The sequence below is a fragment of the Oncorhynchus mykiss genome, chromosome 1, assembly GCF_057628025.1.
Source record: "Oncorhynchus mykiss isolate SJ-2025 chromosome 1, ASM5762802v1, whole genome shotgun sequence".
NCBI classification, from domain to species: domain Eukaryota; kingdom Metazoa; phylum Chordata; class Actinopteri; order Salmoniformes; family Salmonidae; genus Oncorhynchus; species Oncorhynchus mykiss.
In genome coordinates, this window is record NC_143022.1 from 37,316,856 (window position 1) to 37,333,761 (window position 16,906).

A 16,906-nucleotide genomic window follows, 5' to 3' on the forward strand; every position below is an offset into this window, starting at 1 on the left:
TACTTCCTGTCGAATGCCTAGCTACTTCCGTTTCTACGTAGCAACATAACCACTGAATAGAACGCGACGGTAGTGTAGAAGGAATATCTTTGGAAGCTGTTTGCTGGACTAAAACAACATTGATTTGACATCTAACGTTAGTCAGCACCTGCAAATATGGTAAAAATAATGATTTCATTAACATGAAAGGTTTTGTTTCATGTAGTTAGCTATTTCAATAATAGTTATGTAAAGGGTGTGTTACGTGTAGGCAGGCCGAACAACAAATAGTGATGACTGATGTCATTGCCAATCCATTCATGGCAGCATGAAGATGTTTTGAGTAGTGCTGAGGAAGTAAATACAATCATAGAAAATATGTCACCAGAGAGTGTGACTTAGCCACAGAGGATCATTAGCTTATTTTAAAGCTGTGGCTTGTTTTAAATCACAAGTCTATATGCCTAGTTGTGAAGACTTCAATTTGGTCAGAGGGCATGGCAATAGGCCTAGCTGATTATTGAGATGTGGCTGTCAGTGAAAACCAATGCATCTAAAATGTGTGTGAAGATAATGTATCTTGGGGTCCTGAGTGGCGCAGTGGTCTAAGGCATCTCAGTGCAAGAGGTGTCACTACAGTCCCAGGTTCGAATCCAGGCTTTATCACATCTGGCCTTGATTGCGAGTCCCATAGGGAGGTGCACAATTGGCCCTGCCTTGTCTGGGGTTGGCTGGGGTAGGCTGACATTGTAAATAAGAATTTGTTCTTAAATTTCACCTTTATTTTTTATGTTTAGACAAGTGGAGGGGTGTGTTGCGAATATATTGGCATGTCTCTCCAGAATGCTCTCAGCTCTCCAGAATGTACGGTGTTCACCCATAGAATGATTAATTAAAAGGTTTATACAAATGTTTTATCCATCCAATAGAGAATTCCATCAGAAAAACAATAGTCCAAACCCCAACCCCATATGGTTAAAATGTTAGACGATTTACTGAGAATTTAGCATGTGAATGGAATGTCATCACAGGTTTGAGTAAAAACATGGGCTTTTTTAAATCTAAATGGGTACTAAATATATTTATTTACAAAGCTAAGAGACTAAGAGACTGTTTGGTGTATTTTGAGTCTTTCCCTTTATAATCATCATAGAAATGTCTATCCATGTAGATTGATTACCAGTATAGGCAATGAAACCCAAGGATCTGGAGGTGGAAATTACGAAGGTATCAAGTTGATTTTGTTTGGTCCACCGAGCGGAAACACCTCCTAAACGGTACCACCTCACAATGCCAAATATAGAAGCGATACAACCAAGAGCAGTGCAGTCTAAACTAGCAAATTAACATTCTTATTTCATCAACACTGCCAAGTACATTAAGGTTATAATATTGTAGAGAACAATTATGTAATTTATAATGACATGGGGCAAAGAAAACTAAGTTCACATTAATTTTGCAGCACCCTCTTGAATTTGCCCTGTTTTTCTCTACATTGTACAGCAGTGAGTGAACGCACTACAGAACGCGCTGAGCTGTCTCCCACAAATTCTTGCAAATTCATTGTTTTGTCTGGTTTGCCCTTTATTTTTGTCAATTCCCCATTACATATGTCACCAATAGTACATTTACCGTTAATCCCCATTTGGTTACATACATTTGTTAATGCATGGATTAATTAGGCCTATAGTCATTTACCGTTCTCATTCTCTGAGTGGAAAGTGTTTGCAGAGTGCACAACCTGTTACACTTGTGAGAAACTTGTTTTGGTTTATTTCATACCATCAATTTTTTCATTGTATTTTCTTTTGAGCGCTCCAAATGAGCATGTGTGGTTTCTCTGTCCTACTTCTACACCTGAGCATGCATAGGCTAACTGGCCTGCTGCACACAAATGTAGGAAAGTGCCCATTTGGGGATTTCTGGTTGTCTTATCACCACTAATAAAGGTGAACTTCAGTCATTTTTTCCTCTACCTTTTTTAATCCATTGTGAATGATAGTTCCTCCCAGTATTTGAAAAATCTTTCATGGCCAAAAGTTGTGAATGACACATTAATTTTCAAAGTCTGCTGCCTCAGTTTGTATGATGGCAATTTGCATATACTCCAGAATGTTATGAACAGTGATCAGATGAATTCCAATTCATTGCAAAATCCCTCTTTGCCATGCAAATGAACTGAATCCCCCAAAAAACATTTCCACTGCATTTCAGCCCTGCCACAAAAGGACCAGCTGACATCATGTCAGTGATTCTCTCATTAACACAGATGTGAGTGTTGACGAGGACAAGGCTGGAGATCACTCTGTCATGCTGATTGAGTTTGAATAACAGACAGGAAGCTTCAAAAGGAGGGTGGTGCTTGGAATCATTGTTCTTCCTCTGTCAATCATGGTTACCTGCAAGGAAACACGTGCTGTCATCATTGCTTTGCACTAAAAGGACTTCACAGGCAAGGATATTGCTGCCAATTTTTCCTAAGAACACAGTCATGAATAAAGAATGGTACCAACACATCCTCCGAGAGCAACTTCTCCCAACCATCCAGGAAGAGTTTGGTGATGAACAATGCCTTTTCCAGCATGATGGAGCACCTTGCCATAAGGCAAAAGTGGCTCGGGAACAAAACATATTTTGAGTCCATGGCCAGGAAACTCCCCAGACCTTAATCCCATTGAGAAGTTGTGGTCAATCAAATCAAAGTTTATTTGTCACGTGCGCCGAATACAACAGTGAAATGCTTACTTACAGGCTCTAACCAATGGTGCGAGAAAAAAAAAGTTTGTGTGTGTGTGTGTGGGTAAGTAAAGAAATAAAACAATAGTAAAAGACATTTGTAAAAAGAGTAGCAAGGCTATATATAGACAGCTGTTAGTCAGGCTTATTGAAGTAGTATGTACATGTAGGTATCGTTAAAGTGACTGCATATATGAACAATAGCAGAAGCGTAAAAAGAGGGATTGGCGGGTGGTGGGACACAATCCTCGAGGCGGGTGGACAAACAAAACCCCACAAATTCTGACAAACTCCAAGCATTGATTATGCAAGAATGGGCTGCCATCAGTCAGGATGTGGCCCAGAAGTTAATTGACAGCATGCCAGGGCAGATTGCAGAGGTCTTGAAAAAGAAGGGTCAACACTGCAAATATGGACTCTTTGCATCAACTTCATGTAATGGTCAATAAAAGCCTTTGACACTTATGAAATGCTTGTAATTATACTTCAGTATTTCATAGTAACATGAACACATTTCCCTTTGTATAAAAACAGTTATGTCTGTCGCGTGCTCACTGGTGCTGGAAACTGAGGGCTTGGAACAGGCTAGTTGATACAACGTTGCAAGTTCTCTAGCGACAGCTTCGGGCCGGACCTTCATATACACAGTCATTGGGCTGGACCCAGATTTGATAGGCTACCATGGTCCACTTCACTAGGGATAGCTCAAGACCAATAGAAAAGGCAGACGGGCCTAGGGAGATGAATAGTAGAGACGACAAATAAAATGCAGGTTCTTTCAAATTGCATTCTATTTGCCACGTGCTGAATACACAGGTAGACCTTACAGTGAAATGCTTACAAGCACTTAACCAACAATGCAGTTAAGAAAAAAGGGTTAAAGTATTTACTAAAATAAACGGAATGTTTTTTTTTTTTAAGAATAACACAATTAAACAATAAAATAACAGTAGCGAGTCTATATACAGGAGGGGTACAGGTTAGTCAAGGTAATATGTACAGTTCCAGTCAAAAGTTTGGACACACCTACTCATTCAAGGATGTTTCTTTATTTTTAATATTTTCTACATTGTAGAATAATAGTGAAGACAAACTATGAAATAACACTTGAAATCAAAATATATTTTGAGATTCTTCAAAATAACCACCCTTTGCCTTGATGACCGCTTTGCACACTTGGCATTCTCTCAACCAGCTTTACCTGGAATGTTTTTCCAACCGTTTTGAAGGAGTTCCCACTTATGTTGAGCACTTGTTGGCTGCTTTTCCTTCACTCTGCGGTCCAACTCATTCCAAACCATCTCAATTGGGTTGAGGCCAGGTCATCTGATGCAGCACTCCATCACTCACCTTCTTGGTCAAATAGCTCTTACACAGCTTGGAGGTGTGTTGGGTCATTGTCCTGTTGAAAAACAAATGATAGTGGGACTAAGTGCAAACCAGATGGGATGGCGTATCACTGCAGAATGCTGTGGTAGCCATGCTGGTTAAGTGTGCCTTGCATTCTAAATAAATCACCGACAGGGTCACCAGCAAAGCACCCCCACACAAATCACACCTCCTCCATGCTTCAAGGTGGGAACCACACACGCAGAGGTCATCCATTCACCTACTCTGCGTCTCAAAGACACGGTGGTTGGAACCAAAAAATCTCAAATATGGGCTCAGACCAATGGACAGATTTCCACCGGTCTAATATCCATTGATCGTGTTTCTTGGCCCAAGCAAGTCTCTTATTCTTATTGGTGTCCTTTAGTAGTTGTTTCTTTGCAGCAATTCGACCATGAAGGCCTCAGTCACACAGTCTCCTCTGAACAGTTGATGTTGAGATGTGTCTTACGTGAACTCTGTGAAGCATTTATTTGGGCTGCAATCTGAGGTGCAGTTAACTCTAATGAACTTATCCTCTGCAGCAGGAAGTAACTGTCTTCCTTTCCTATGACAGTCCGCATGAGAGCCAGTTTCATCATAGTGCTTGATGGTTTTTGCGGCTGCACTTAAAGTTTCTTCAAAAGTTCTTGAAATGTTCCGTATTGACTGACCTCCGTCTTAAACGAGGGACGGTCGTTTATCTTTGCTTATTTGAGCTGTTCTTGCCATAATATGGACTATCTTCTGTATACCACCCCTACCTTGTCACAACAACTGTTTGGCTCAAACGCATTGAGGAAAAAAATTCCATACCTGTTAATTGAAATGCATTCCAGGTGACTACCTCATGAAGCTGGTTGAGAGAATTCCAAGAGTGTACAAAGCTGTTAAGGCAAATGGTGGCTACTTTGAAGAATATTAAATATAAAATATATTTTGATTTGTTTAACACTTTTTTGGTTACTTCACTTTTTTGGTTACTTCAAGTGTTTATATTTCCTAATTTTTTCTACAATGTAGAAAATAGTAAAAATAAAGAATAATCCTGGAATTAATAGGTGTTTCCAAACTGTACATGTAGGTAGAGGTAAAGTGACTATGCATAGATAAACAGAGAGTAGCAGCAGCATAAAAATTTGTGGGGGGTGGGACAATGCAAATAGTCCAGGTAGCCATTTGATTAGCTGTTCAGGAGTCTTACGGCTTGGGGGTAGAAGCTGTTAGGAAGCCTTTTGGACCTAGACTTGGTGCTCCGATGCCGTGCGGTAGCAGAGAGAACAGTCTATGACCTGGATGACTGGAGTCTTTGAAACATTTTTGGACCTTCCTCTGATACTGCCTGGTATGGAGGTCCTGGATGGCAGGAAGCTTGGCTCTGGTGATATACTGGGCCTGCACACTACCCTCTGTAGTGCCTTGCGGTCGGAGGCCAAGCAGTTGCCATACCAGGAGGTGATGCAACCAGTCAGGCTCTCGATGGTGTGGACAGCTCTCAAACTGCTCCACTACAGCTCCATCTGGGGGGAGTGCTCGGTTCTCCTTTTCCTGTAGTCCACAAATAATTTCATTCATCAGGATATTTTCTGTTTTTATTTGTCGGCTTTATGTATTATTACTTAGTTGACAATTATAGGCCTACTGATACATTGACGGAGGCTCTCTCTTAGTTCTATGCGTTCATTTCTTTAGCCACCAATCATTGCGTCCATATAGCAGAGGCTGGTCCACTAGCATTAGTGGAATTTTTACTTTTAGATGTATAATTTTAATTCTGATTTGTATTTGTAACCAGTTGACAATTATAATTTTTTAAATGAATGCACATATGAAAATCAGAATTGCCACGCAGATCAGTAGAAGTGGTAGGAAAAATTGTAAGCTTCCCCAAACTTAACTTGCGCGCCACCTAGTAATATACAATCGTCAACAGAGCGCACATTTCTTTGTATTGCATAATTACAACAGGTGTGTGAGAGGGGTGTTGTTACCAAGATTGTGCCTATTATTAAAACTGAGCAAATGGACAGCAATGCGATCCATCGCGGAGAAAAGAAAAGCGCTTACCTCGATCTAGCACCAGCTGGTGGAAAGCACCACTCACTGTGTTACTTGCTAGACTAATGGGCTAGTACACCTACGTGTTTGACATAGGCAAGAGCAGGCCTGCGAACCGAGGGCGAGAGAATGCCACGTTCCTTGATATTGTTCCCATTCCCTTTTTGCCAAGTTTAGAATTCTGAACTAATAGAAAATAATGTGGAGAACCTGTGAGCATTACTCTAGATCACTTGATATCCACCACAAGGGTGAGAGAAGAGGGAGCGAGAAAGAACCGACTTAACGCGTACTGTCTGTCATACAGCAGAGCTTGTATCAGACGCCAAACCCCCACATGGGGCCCATATATAAATACAGTATCATTTATATCAATAATGCAATTGAAAAATGGTTTAATAGTTTATTGCTACACAAATTCTTTCAATTTTACCATCACTAGCAGGGGGTGTTGCAGCACCTTCAGCACCCGTACTTCCCGTGGCTATGAACCCATTGCATTTTAAAAAGAGGCAAATCAGCAGTTGCTACATCAATTTTTGGACAAAAATTAATGAAATGTACCTATTGATTTTTGATGTATATGACATAAGTGCCTCATGAGCTTATTTCAACTGACACACCCCACCAGTGCACAAGATCTAACCTTCTTTTACTCCAATGTTTGTAAAGAAAGTAAATGTCAACAAACACTGTTTAGCCTCCTTGTATGAGATACACATGGTATTTTTATTTATTTTTATTTGACCTTTATTTAACCAGGTAGGCTAGTTGAGAACAAGTTCTCATTTACAACTGCGACCTGGCCAACATCATCGTCCAACGAAATGCTTACTTGCAGGTTCCTTCGCAAGAATGCAACATTAAGAAATAGTTTTTTTTTTTAAAACACAATGGCAGTAGAATAACATTTTTTTTTGTTGTTGCATGTACAGTGCTGTGGGAAAGTATTCAGGCCCCTTGACCTTTTCCACATTTTGTTATGTTACAGCCTTTTTTTAGCAATCTACACACAATACCCCTAATGACAAAGCGAACAGGTTTGATTTTGTTTGTGCAAATTTATGAAGAAAGAAATACCTTCTTTACATAAATATTCAGCCCCTTTGCATTGAGACTCGAAATTGACCTCAAGTGCATCCTGTTTTCCATTGATCTTCCTTGGATTCCACCTATGGTAAATTGATTGGACATGATTTGGAAAGGCTAACACCTGTCTATATAAAGGTCCCACAGTTGACAGTGCATGTCAGAGCGAAAACCAAGCCATGAGGTCAAAAGGAATTGTCCATAGAGCTCCGAGACAGGATTGTGTCGAGGCACAGATCTGGGGAAGGGTACAAAAAAAAAACATTCTGCCGCATTGAAGGTTCCTAAGAACACAGTGGCCTACATCAATCTTAAAAATGGAAGATATTTGGAACCACCAAGACTTCCTAGAGCTGGCCGCCCAGCCAAACTGAGCAATCGGGGGAGAATGCCTTGGTGAGGGAAGTGACCAAGAACCTGATGGTCACTTTGATAGAGCTGCAGAGTTCCTCTGTGGAGATGGGAGAACCTTCCAGAAGGACAACCATCTCTGCAGCATTCCACCAATCAGGCCTTCATGGTAGAGTTGCCAGAACTCAGTAAAAGGCAAGACAGCCCATTTGAGTTATCCAAAAGGCACCTAAACACTCTCAGACCATGAGAAACAAGATACTCTGGTTTGATTAAACCAAGATTGAACTCTTTGGCCTGAATGCCAAGTGTCATGTCTGGAGGAAACCTGGCACCATCCCTACGGTGAAGCATGATGGTGGCATGCTGTGGGGATGTTTTTCCAATGGCAGGGACTGGGAGACTAGTCACAATCGAGGGAAAGATGAACAGAGTAAAGTACACAGAGAGGTCCTTAATAAAAAACTGTTCCAGAGCGCTCAGACTGAGGTGAAGGTTCACCTTCCAAAAGGACAATGAGCCTAAGCACAACGCCAAGACAACGCAGGAGTGGCTTTGGGACACGTCTCTGAATGTCCTTGAGTGGCCCAACCAGAGGCCGGACTTGAACCCGATCTAACGTCGCTGGAGAGAACTGAAATATCTGTGCAGCAATGCTCCCCATCCAACCTGACAGAGCTTGAGAGGATCTGCAGAGAAGAATTGGAGAAACTTCCCAAATACAGGCATCCCAAGCTTGTAGCATCATACCCAAGAAGACTCGAGGCTGTAATGCTGCCGAAGGTGCTTCAACAAAGTACTGAGTTAAGGGTCTGAACACTTAAGTAAATGTAATCAGTTTTATTTGTTATAAATTAACAAATTTCAAAACCTGTTTTTGCTTTGTCATCATGGGGTCTTGTGTGTAGATCGAGGGGGGAAATTATGTGTGTGATGTGAGCAGTGATGTGTGATAAGGTGCGGGAAATCAGAGCACATGATCAGTCCAGTTCAAGTGTTCAGCAGTCTGATGGCATGTAGATACCAACAGCCTCAGAGACAGTTTCTATCAGACCTCATGCTCCAATACTGTATGCCTGGTGGTAAGGGAGAGAACAGCTCGTGGCTGGGGTGTGGTGTCCTTGATAATGCTGTGTGCCTTCCGCAAATATCGTTTCAAGTAGAGGTCCTGGATGAGTGGTGATGTTCTGGGCCATTTTCACCAACCGCTGGAGGATCTTGCTGTTGTGGACGGAGCAATACCCGTACCAGGCTGTGATGCAACCGATCAGGACGCTCTCGATGGTGCAGCGGTACTATTTGGAGAGGACCCGGGGCGGCATGCCAGATTTCTTCAGCCGCCTTAGGAAGTAGAGATGCTGTTGTGCCCTCTTGACAAGAGTGGTGGTGGTGTTGTTGGTCCATGACAAGTCCTCGGTAAAGTGAATGCCAAGGAACTTAAAACTCGTGACTTTCTCTACTACAATCCCATTGATGGGGATCGGGGCATGTTCCCTGTGCTTCCTGAAGTCAACATTCAACTCCTTTGTTTTCCTGATGTTGAAGGAGAGGTTATGACAATGGCAGTTCATTTACCTCCTCCCTATAGGGTGATTCAGGCAAACAACCAGGGTGTCGTTAGCAAAGTTGATGATGGAATTGATGTCGTGCAAAGCCACACAGTCGTTAGTGAACTGGGAGTACAGCAGAGGACTGAAGACACCTCTGGGGGGGCCCCCCCGTGTTGAGTCAGTGTGGAGGTGTTGTTGTTGCCAGTCCTAACATACTGTGGTCTGCCTGTTATGAAGTCCAGATCCAGTTGCAGAGGGTGGTGTCCAGAGCCAGGGCTCTGAGCTTGGTGTCGAGCTTGGAGGGAACAGTAGTGTTGAATTCTGAACTGTAGTTAATGAACAGCATTCTCACATAGATATTCCTCTTGTCCAGATGTGTGTGTTACTGCTGTGTGAATAGTGATGGAAATGGCATGTTCCTTGGATCTGTTGGAGCGGTAGGCAAATTAGAGTGGGTCCAGTGTGCCGGGCATGCTGGACTTAATGTGGGCCATGACCAGCCTCTCAAAGCACTTCATGATGACAGAGGTGAGCGTGACGGGGCGATAGTAATTTAGTCACCTTTTTCTTGGGCACTGGGACGATGGTGGTCTCCTTAAAGCAGGTGGGGACTACAGCCTGGGACGGGTTGAATATGTCAGAGAAGTTTTCCGCCAGCACAAACTCAGAGGATGCGGCCAAGCTCGTCTGGGAGGGATTTTCCTTTCCACATGCGACTTAAGTCGGAGTTGTCGAACAGTCTGTATTGTCTTTTTGCGTCCCTAATGGATTTGCGGAGTTCGTACATGCTTTGCCTTTCATGCGTCACACACCACCAAGTTATCGGGGTTTGTTCCGCTGACATTGAATGCTGCGGTACTGACTCTCAGCATTGTACGTATATCTCCGTTCATCCAGGGTCTTTGGTATGTCTGGATTCTTATTGTGGGTACAACGTCATCAACATATTTGCTAATGAAGCCTGCGACTGACAATGTATACTCCTCAATGTTGATGGATGAGTCCTGGGTGGATGAATCTTTGAACATATTCCAATCAGTATTCTCGAAACAATCCTGCGGAATTGAGTCTACCTCTGTCCAGTGCTTCACTATTCTCTGTGTTGGTGGCTCTCTCTCGAGTTGCTGCTTGTAGGAAAAGAGAGACATGATCTGATTGGCCAAAGTCGGGGATGTTTGTGTATACATGGTCAAGCACAGCGGATCCTCTTGTAGGGAAGGATACATGTTGGTGATATGAAGAAAACGGGCATGGTTAAAGTCACCCACGACAAGATGCAGGGTTTTATTTTAGTCGGTTAAGAACAAATTGTTATTTTACAATGACGGCCTACCCCGGCCAAACCCGCCCCTAACACGGACGACACTGGGCCAATGGACGTTTGTGATACAGCCCGGGATCGAACCAGGGTCTGCAGTGACACCTCTAGCACTGAGATGCAGTGCCTTAGGCCACTTGGGAACCCCGGGGAGAGGATTCTGCTGGCTAATGATCTTGTACAGTTCGATGAGTGCCGCCTTGGTGTGTGATTGTGGCGTTATGTAAACAACTGTGTTAATAACACGTGAATTCCCTCGGCATATAGTGGGGTATTTCAGCATCAGAAACTTCAGGTCAGGTGAACAGGAGCTTCAGAGGTTTTCAACTTCGGTATACCAGGAATAGTTTGAGGAAACACACACATCCCCCCCCCCCCCCCGACTCTTACCAGAAGCCACAGTTCGTTCCATTTGGAATATGGAGAAGCTGTCTGGTTGAATAACAGTTGATTGTATTGTCTGTAAGCCAAGTCTCAGTAATTGCTCGGAGTTCAAAGTTTATTTTCCAGCGATTGGACATTAGCCATCAGGATACTAGGAAGAGGAACATGATAAAAAATATCATTTTGGATGGTCAATCTTTGCATCCATAGCACTGTCTTTAAATTTGGTTACATTTCTACAGCCCCATCCCCCCGCTTTTTTGCCGAAACAGTGGTTGGGATTCGCTTTGTTATCGTTTCAACTGCTGATTGCCGCTTTAAACGATAGCTTGCTAGATAAATGTTAGTAACTACACTACATGACCAAAAGTATGGACACCTGCTCGCCGAACATCTCACTCCAAAATCATGGGCATCAATATGGAGTTGGTCCCCCCTTTGCTGCTATAACACCCTCCACTCTTCTGGGAAGGCTTTCTACTAGATGTTGGAACATTGCTGTGGTACTTGCTTCCATTCAGCCACAAGAGCATTAGTGAGGTTGGGCGATTAGGCCTGGCTCGCAGTCTGCGTTCCAATTCATCCCAAAGGTGTTCGATGGGGTTGAGGTCAGGGCTCTGTGCAGGTCACTCAAGTTCTTCCACACTGATCTTAACAAACCATTTCTGTGTGGACCTCGCTTTGTGCACCCAGGTGTTGTCATGCTGAAACAGGAGAGGTCCTTCCCCAAACTGTTGCCACAAAGTTGGAAACATAGAATCGTAGATAGCGTCATTGTATGCTGTAGCATTAAGATTTCCCTTCACTGGAACTAAGGGGCCTAGCCCGGACCATGAAAACAGCCTCATACCATTATTCCTCCTACACCAAGCTTTACAGTTGGCCCAATGCATTCAGACAGGTATCATTCTCCTGGCTAGCGCCAAACCCAGATTTGTCAGTCTGTCTGCCAGATGGTGAAGCATGATTTATCACTCCAGAGAAAACGTTTTCACTGTTCCAGAGTCCAATGGCATCAAGCTTTACAACACTCCTGCCGACGCTTGGAAGTGTGCATGTTGATCTTAGGCTTGTGTGCGGCTACTTGGTCACGGAAACCCATTTCATGAAACTCCCGAACAGTTCTTGTGCTGAGGCTGTTTGGAACTCGGTAGTGAGTGTTGCAACTGAGGACAGATGATTTTTACGCACTTCAGCACTCTGCTGTCCCGTTCTGTGAACTTGTGTGGCCTACCACTTTGCGGCTGGGCCGTTGTTGCTCTTAGACATTTCCACATGACAATAACAGCACTTACAGTTGACTGGGGCAGCTTTAGCATGGCATAAATTTGATGAACTGACTTGTTGGAAAGGTGGCATCCTATGACGGTGCCACGTTGAATGTCACAGCTTATCAGTAATGCTGTTCTACTGTCGATGTTTGTCTATGGAGATTGCATGGCTGTGCGCTCTATTTGTTTTTACACTTTTCAGCAACTAGTGTGGCTGAAATAGCCAAATCCACTAAGTCCACATACCTTTGTAAATATAGTGTAGCTAGCTAATGTTAGCTATGCTATTGACTGTCAGTAGGAATGGCTAGCTAACGTAAGCTAATCAGCTGCTTTGCTGTCTCGGTCAGACTTTTTTCCCCCACATTTAACATTTATTTAACTAGGCAAGTCAGTTAAGAACAAATTCTTATTTACAATGACTGCCTACCCCGGCCACGCTGGGCCAATTGTCCGCCGCCCTATGGGACTCCCAATCACGGCCGGATGTGATACAGCCTGGATACGAACCAGGAACTGTAGTGACGCCTCTTGCGCGGAGATGCAGTGCCTCAGACCACTGTGCCACTCGGGAGCCTAAGTGAGGCAAAGCTGCTGTACTGACACTTTATCTTCTTCCACAAACAGGCAGAAGTCGAAGAGACACTAAAGAGAATTCAAACTCACAAAGGTGTAATTGGAACAATAGTTGTTAATGCCGAGGGTAAGCAAGACAACACTGAAGTAACATCATCCCTACCTCTCTACAATCCCATGTTTACATCCTCTTATAGGAGCTGTACCTTTAGCCACAACATGATGATTACTTTTATTTTTCAGGAACCATGTACAACATGCCATTGTACCAGATTTAGCTAGATTGCTAATTTTCATCTGTAGCCCCTGGGCATCAAAGACATACCATTTGAATTTATGTAGCAAGTAATAGTCTCATCACTTCTCTATTATAAAGTTGATGCTGTGTGTTGGTCTTTTTCAGGTATCCCAATCAGAACTACCTTAGACAACTCCACCACGGTGCAGTATGCTGGCCTGCTGCACCAGCTCACTATGAAAGCCAGAAGCACAGTCCGAGACATCGACCCTCAGAACGACCTGACCTTCCTCCGCATCCGCTCCAAGAAGCATGAGATCATGGTGGCACCTGGTGAGTGTAGCAGAGGTGGTTTAGGTTCTCAAGGGACGCCCATCCACTAGAAGATAATCTATGTATCTGACATGTTGATATTGTGCTTTTGATTCATTGTTAATATTTAAAATGTAATGAAACACATTTAGGGATTTTACAGTTTCTCCTCCCCTCTCTTTTCCAGACAAGGAGTATCTATTGATAGTCATCCAGAACCCCAGTGAATAGCCCCAGGAGGTTCCTGTGAGAGTCAGGCAGTAGCTCCTCACACACTGATCTTTGTCTCTTAAGAATATATGTTTTGTTAAACTGGACCACATATTTTGCTTTGTGCATTTTCTCCTTTTTCCACTCTGCAATGTTTCCTTATTCTATTCATTCTCCTTCTTAGCCATTGTCATTAACAAATAAAAAATGGAAGAAACAAGGACATCATAACAATTGGAGCATTGTGTATGTCCTATTTTCCTTTGTCCCGTGCCCACCCCGTATGTTGATATGAATATAGTCTATGTAAGGAGGGTAGATGGACTGAATCTGAATGACTTTATTCTGAGTTAATGTAGAGGAACTGAGGAAGGTCAATGTGTCAGAGACAGAGCTGTAGTGTATGGTCAGAGTAACCACTGAGCAGCAGTATCAGACATGTTTCATTTTCATTCAACTGTTTGTTCTAAAGAGCTTCCTGGGGCCTGATTTGAGTTTGCTAGCAAACTGTCCAAAATTGTTTGAAATAAGTATTTTTGGGGGGGAATTATAGAATTAGAATTTACAAGGTATCATTGACTTAACAACCCATGTATCTTTCTTAATCAGAAAATCAAAGTTTATATGTGGCTGTTTTGTCAAAGTTGGCTGGCTAATTTAATAATTCTGCTTTTATAAATCTACGGTGTAGACTCAAATCAAATACCAGATCAGGCCAGCAAAGGGCATATGTGGGCTGTCACAGCACACTCTCAGTTTTGTGATTTTACATTTTAGCAGACGTTCTTATCCAGAGCAACTTACAGTATTGAGTGCAAAAATGTATACTTGTTTTTTACACTTTCAAAACGGATGTTCAGAATTGAGCCTGTATGTGGGTGTGATAATGTAAAGAGAATGAGGGAAATGTTACTAATGACCATAGCGAGTACATATCCACCACAGCCACTACATATCCACCACAGCCACTACTTCTGGAGGTGGGGGATGTGGTCTACATGTGCCTCTCCTCAGGTTCCAGGTATTGGCTCACTTTTTTTAGGCTAGAACAAACTTTGTTGTTTTACTTTACAATGTGTCCCTAATACATAGTCTAATTATTTACATGGTAGTTAAATAGGATATGATGGTCATCAGTTACGCAAGTCCAGTATTACAGTGTTGTTGAAGAGCACTTCAAGGGATAGTTCACTCATGACAAAATTACATTGGTTTCCTTACCCTGTAAGCAGTCTATGGAGAAGGCATGACAGCAATCCATGCTATGGTTTAGTTTCCCTGGCACTGTTTCCACATGCTATCGTTTTAGCATTTGTGGTAAAAATCCCATTTAAGTCTTAGGACCAATATTAGCATTTTTTATGCATCAAACTAAGCATGGGATTGCTGTCATATACTAAAACTTTTCCCTGTGAATGTACAGCATTATGCTGGAACCAGAGTTGGGATGCTGTAATATGTTTTATGGTAAGGAAAATAGCATCTCTGCTGTAAAGCAAAATTACAGTGTTAAACTGGCAACTCTGGTGCCAGTGTAATGCTGTAAATTTACAGTAATTCTCCCTGAAATCTAAATGTAAGAAAAACCAATTTGTACAAAATACATTTATTCAAATTGGTAAAAACATTTAAAAAATGTACAATAGAAGTAACAGTTAACATGTAACCAAATGAGAGCGTCATTACAACACAAATGTAAAAACTATATTGTGTGCCTGGTTGTGGGAAGAGAGACAGACGAGCTGAGAGCCGAGTGATCCAATCACACAGGGTTGTGACAGATGAGGAGGAAGGACACTGTGTCCTGGTGTTGCCTTTCATGTTCTCCCCATTAAGTAGACTATCACAGTGGCATCTCGATGGATACCTATATTAGTTATTTCTTGTGTAGGCGGCTATCCTACTTGAAACTATAATCCTGGGAGGGAAAGGTTGGCCATGCTACCTAGGTCGGGAGGGCCCTCGATACAAAACCGGTTCATGGGTCGTTCGCATCGGTTTTAGTGGTTTGCGAGTAGTTTAGTGGCTCATGCCGTGGTTGCTCCGGTAGTTTACCACAGCCACAAAGTCAATTCTGGCTAAACCCTGTCTAATTCTACAATTTCTTTCTCATTTTAAACCTAATCTTAAACTCACTGAAACTTATGCCTAACCTTTTAAGACCAAAAAGCACATTTTTGTTTGCATGAATTTTTACAATGATAACTAGTGACAACCATCTTTTGAACCGCTAGAAACAAGCAATTTTCTCTGTAGTCATGGTAAAAATATAACGGTCACGAATCGGCACTCAGTTTATTCTCTAAGGCACTCAGCGGCTGCAGTACAGGCAGCGAAGCCTACCATCACAACAGTTATCTGGGTGATTTTTTTTTTCTAGGTCGCAGAGCAAGATATTTACAAGCGATTTAGTGCAGACCAAAAGAGCTAGCTAGGTTAGCTAAGAAAACATGCAGCAATTCAATGTTGGCTAACAATAAAAATACTTAAACAAGTCAAGGTATCAACCCAGCAGCTGCTGAAAATATTCTTCCACTTCAAGATTTACTAAAATAGTCTGAGCTTCATGTGTCTTGGAAGGAGGCTTCCAATTACAGTTAATAACAGTATTTTTCTTCATTTGACCCATAATGCATTGCAATCTACAGCATTGATGCTGTAAAACACATTTACTGTATTTTACTGTGCATTCTAGAGTGTTTTACTGTTGAAATGACAGAAAAGTCTTAGTGTACCTTATAGCTGTCGTCAGCGAAATGGGACGTCAGCGAAATGGGACACCCCTGGGCTAGGGTGTGTCCCAGGGATAAATACACCTTTCCTCATTCATTTAGACTCTGTGCAGACACTTATTTTTGTTTGTTTTGGCACTGCAACACCCCTCATTAACATCATCTATGCATATAACCACTCACTTACACTACTGAATACTGACTACACAAACACCACTGTTAATTGTATATAGTTTACTTCAGTTAAGAATAACACAAATATATTATCTCCATGTTGTCTCCCTTACTTGCTACGAGCCAGTTCATGACACAGCACAGGTGTCAAACTCATGCCATGGAGGGCCAAGTGGCTGCAGGTTTTCACTCCTACCCTGTACTTGATTGATAAATGGTCACTAATTAGTAAGGAACTCCCCATACCGGGTTGTCTAGTGCTAAATGAAAGGCAAAACCAAAAACCTGAAGACACTAGGCCCTGCATGGAGTGAGTTGACACCCCTGGATTATAGGTTAAGGAAACTGTAATTTTGTAATTTAGCTGAACTATCCCTTTAAAACAGATAGTTCTTTAGATCTTGTACAGTGATATTGATAATATGTACTTACAGTATGATGAAATAAATTGGTTGACAGAGATCCTGGGTAAGGCCTCAGATCCATGAGGGACAGAGAGAAAAAAACTGTAGAAAAGATTGGGAAGTAAAGGCATTTAGCGTCTGCAACTTTTTGAGATC

General features: G+C 42.3%; 1 protein-coding gene across 1 annotated transcript; it reads left to right on the forward strand.

Annotated features, from left to right (window-relative positions):
- The first annotated feature begins 15 nt into the window (after positions 1-15).
- Positions 16-13,679, forward strand: LOC110522032 (dynein light chain roadblock-type 2). The gene is made up of 4 exons (XM_021600098.3): positions 16-159; positions 12,732-12,807; positions 13,084-13,251; positions 13,418-13,679. The coding sequence occupies exons 1-4, from the start codon at positions 157-159 to the stop codon at positions 13,459-13,461; spliced, it is 291 nt and encodes a 96-aa protein (XP_021455773.1). The 5' UTR covers positions 16-156; the 3' UTR covers positions 13,462-13,679.
- Positions 13,680-16,906: the final 3,227 nt, after the last annotated feature.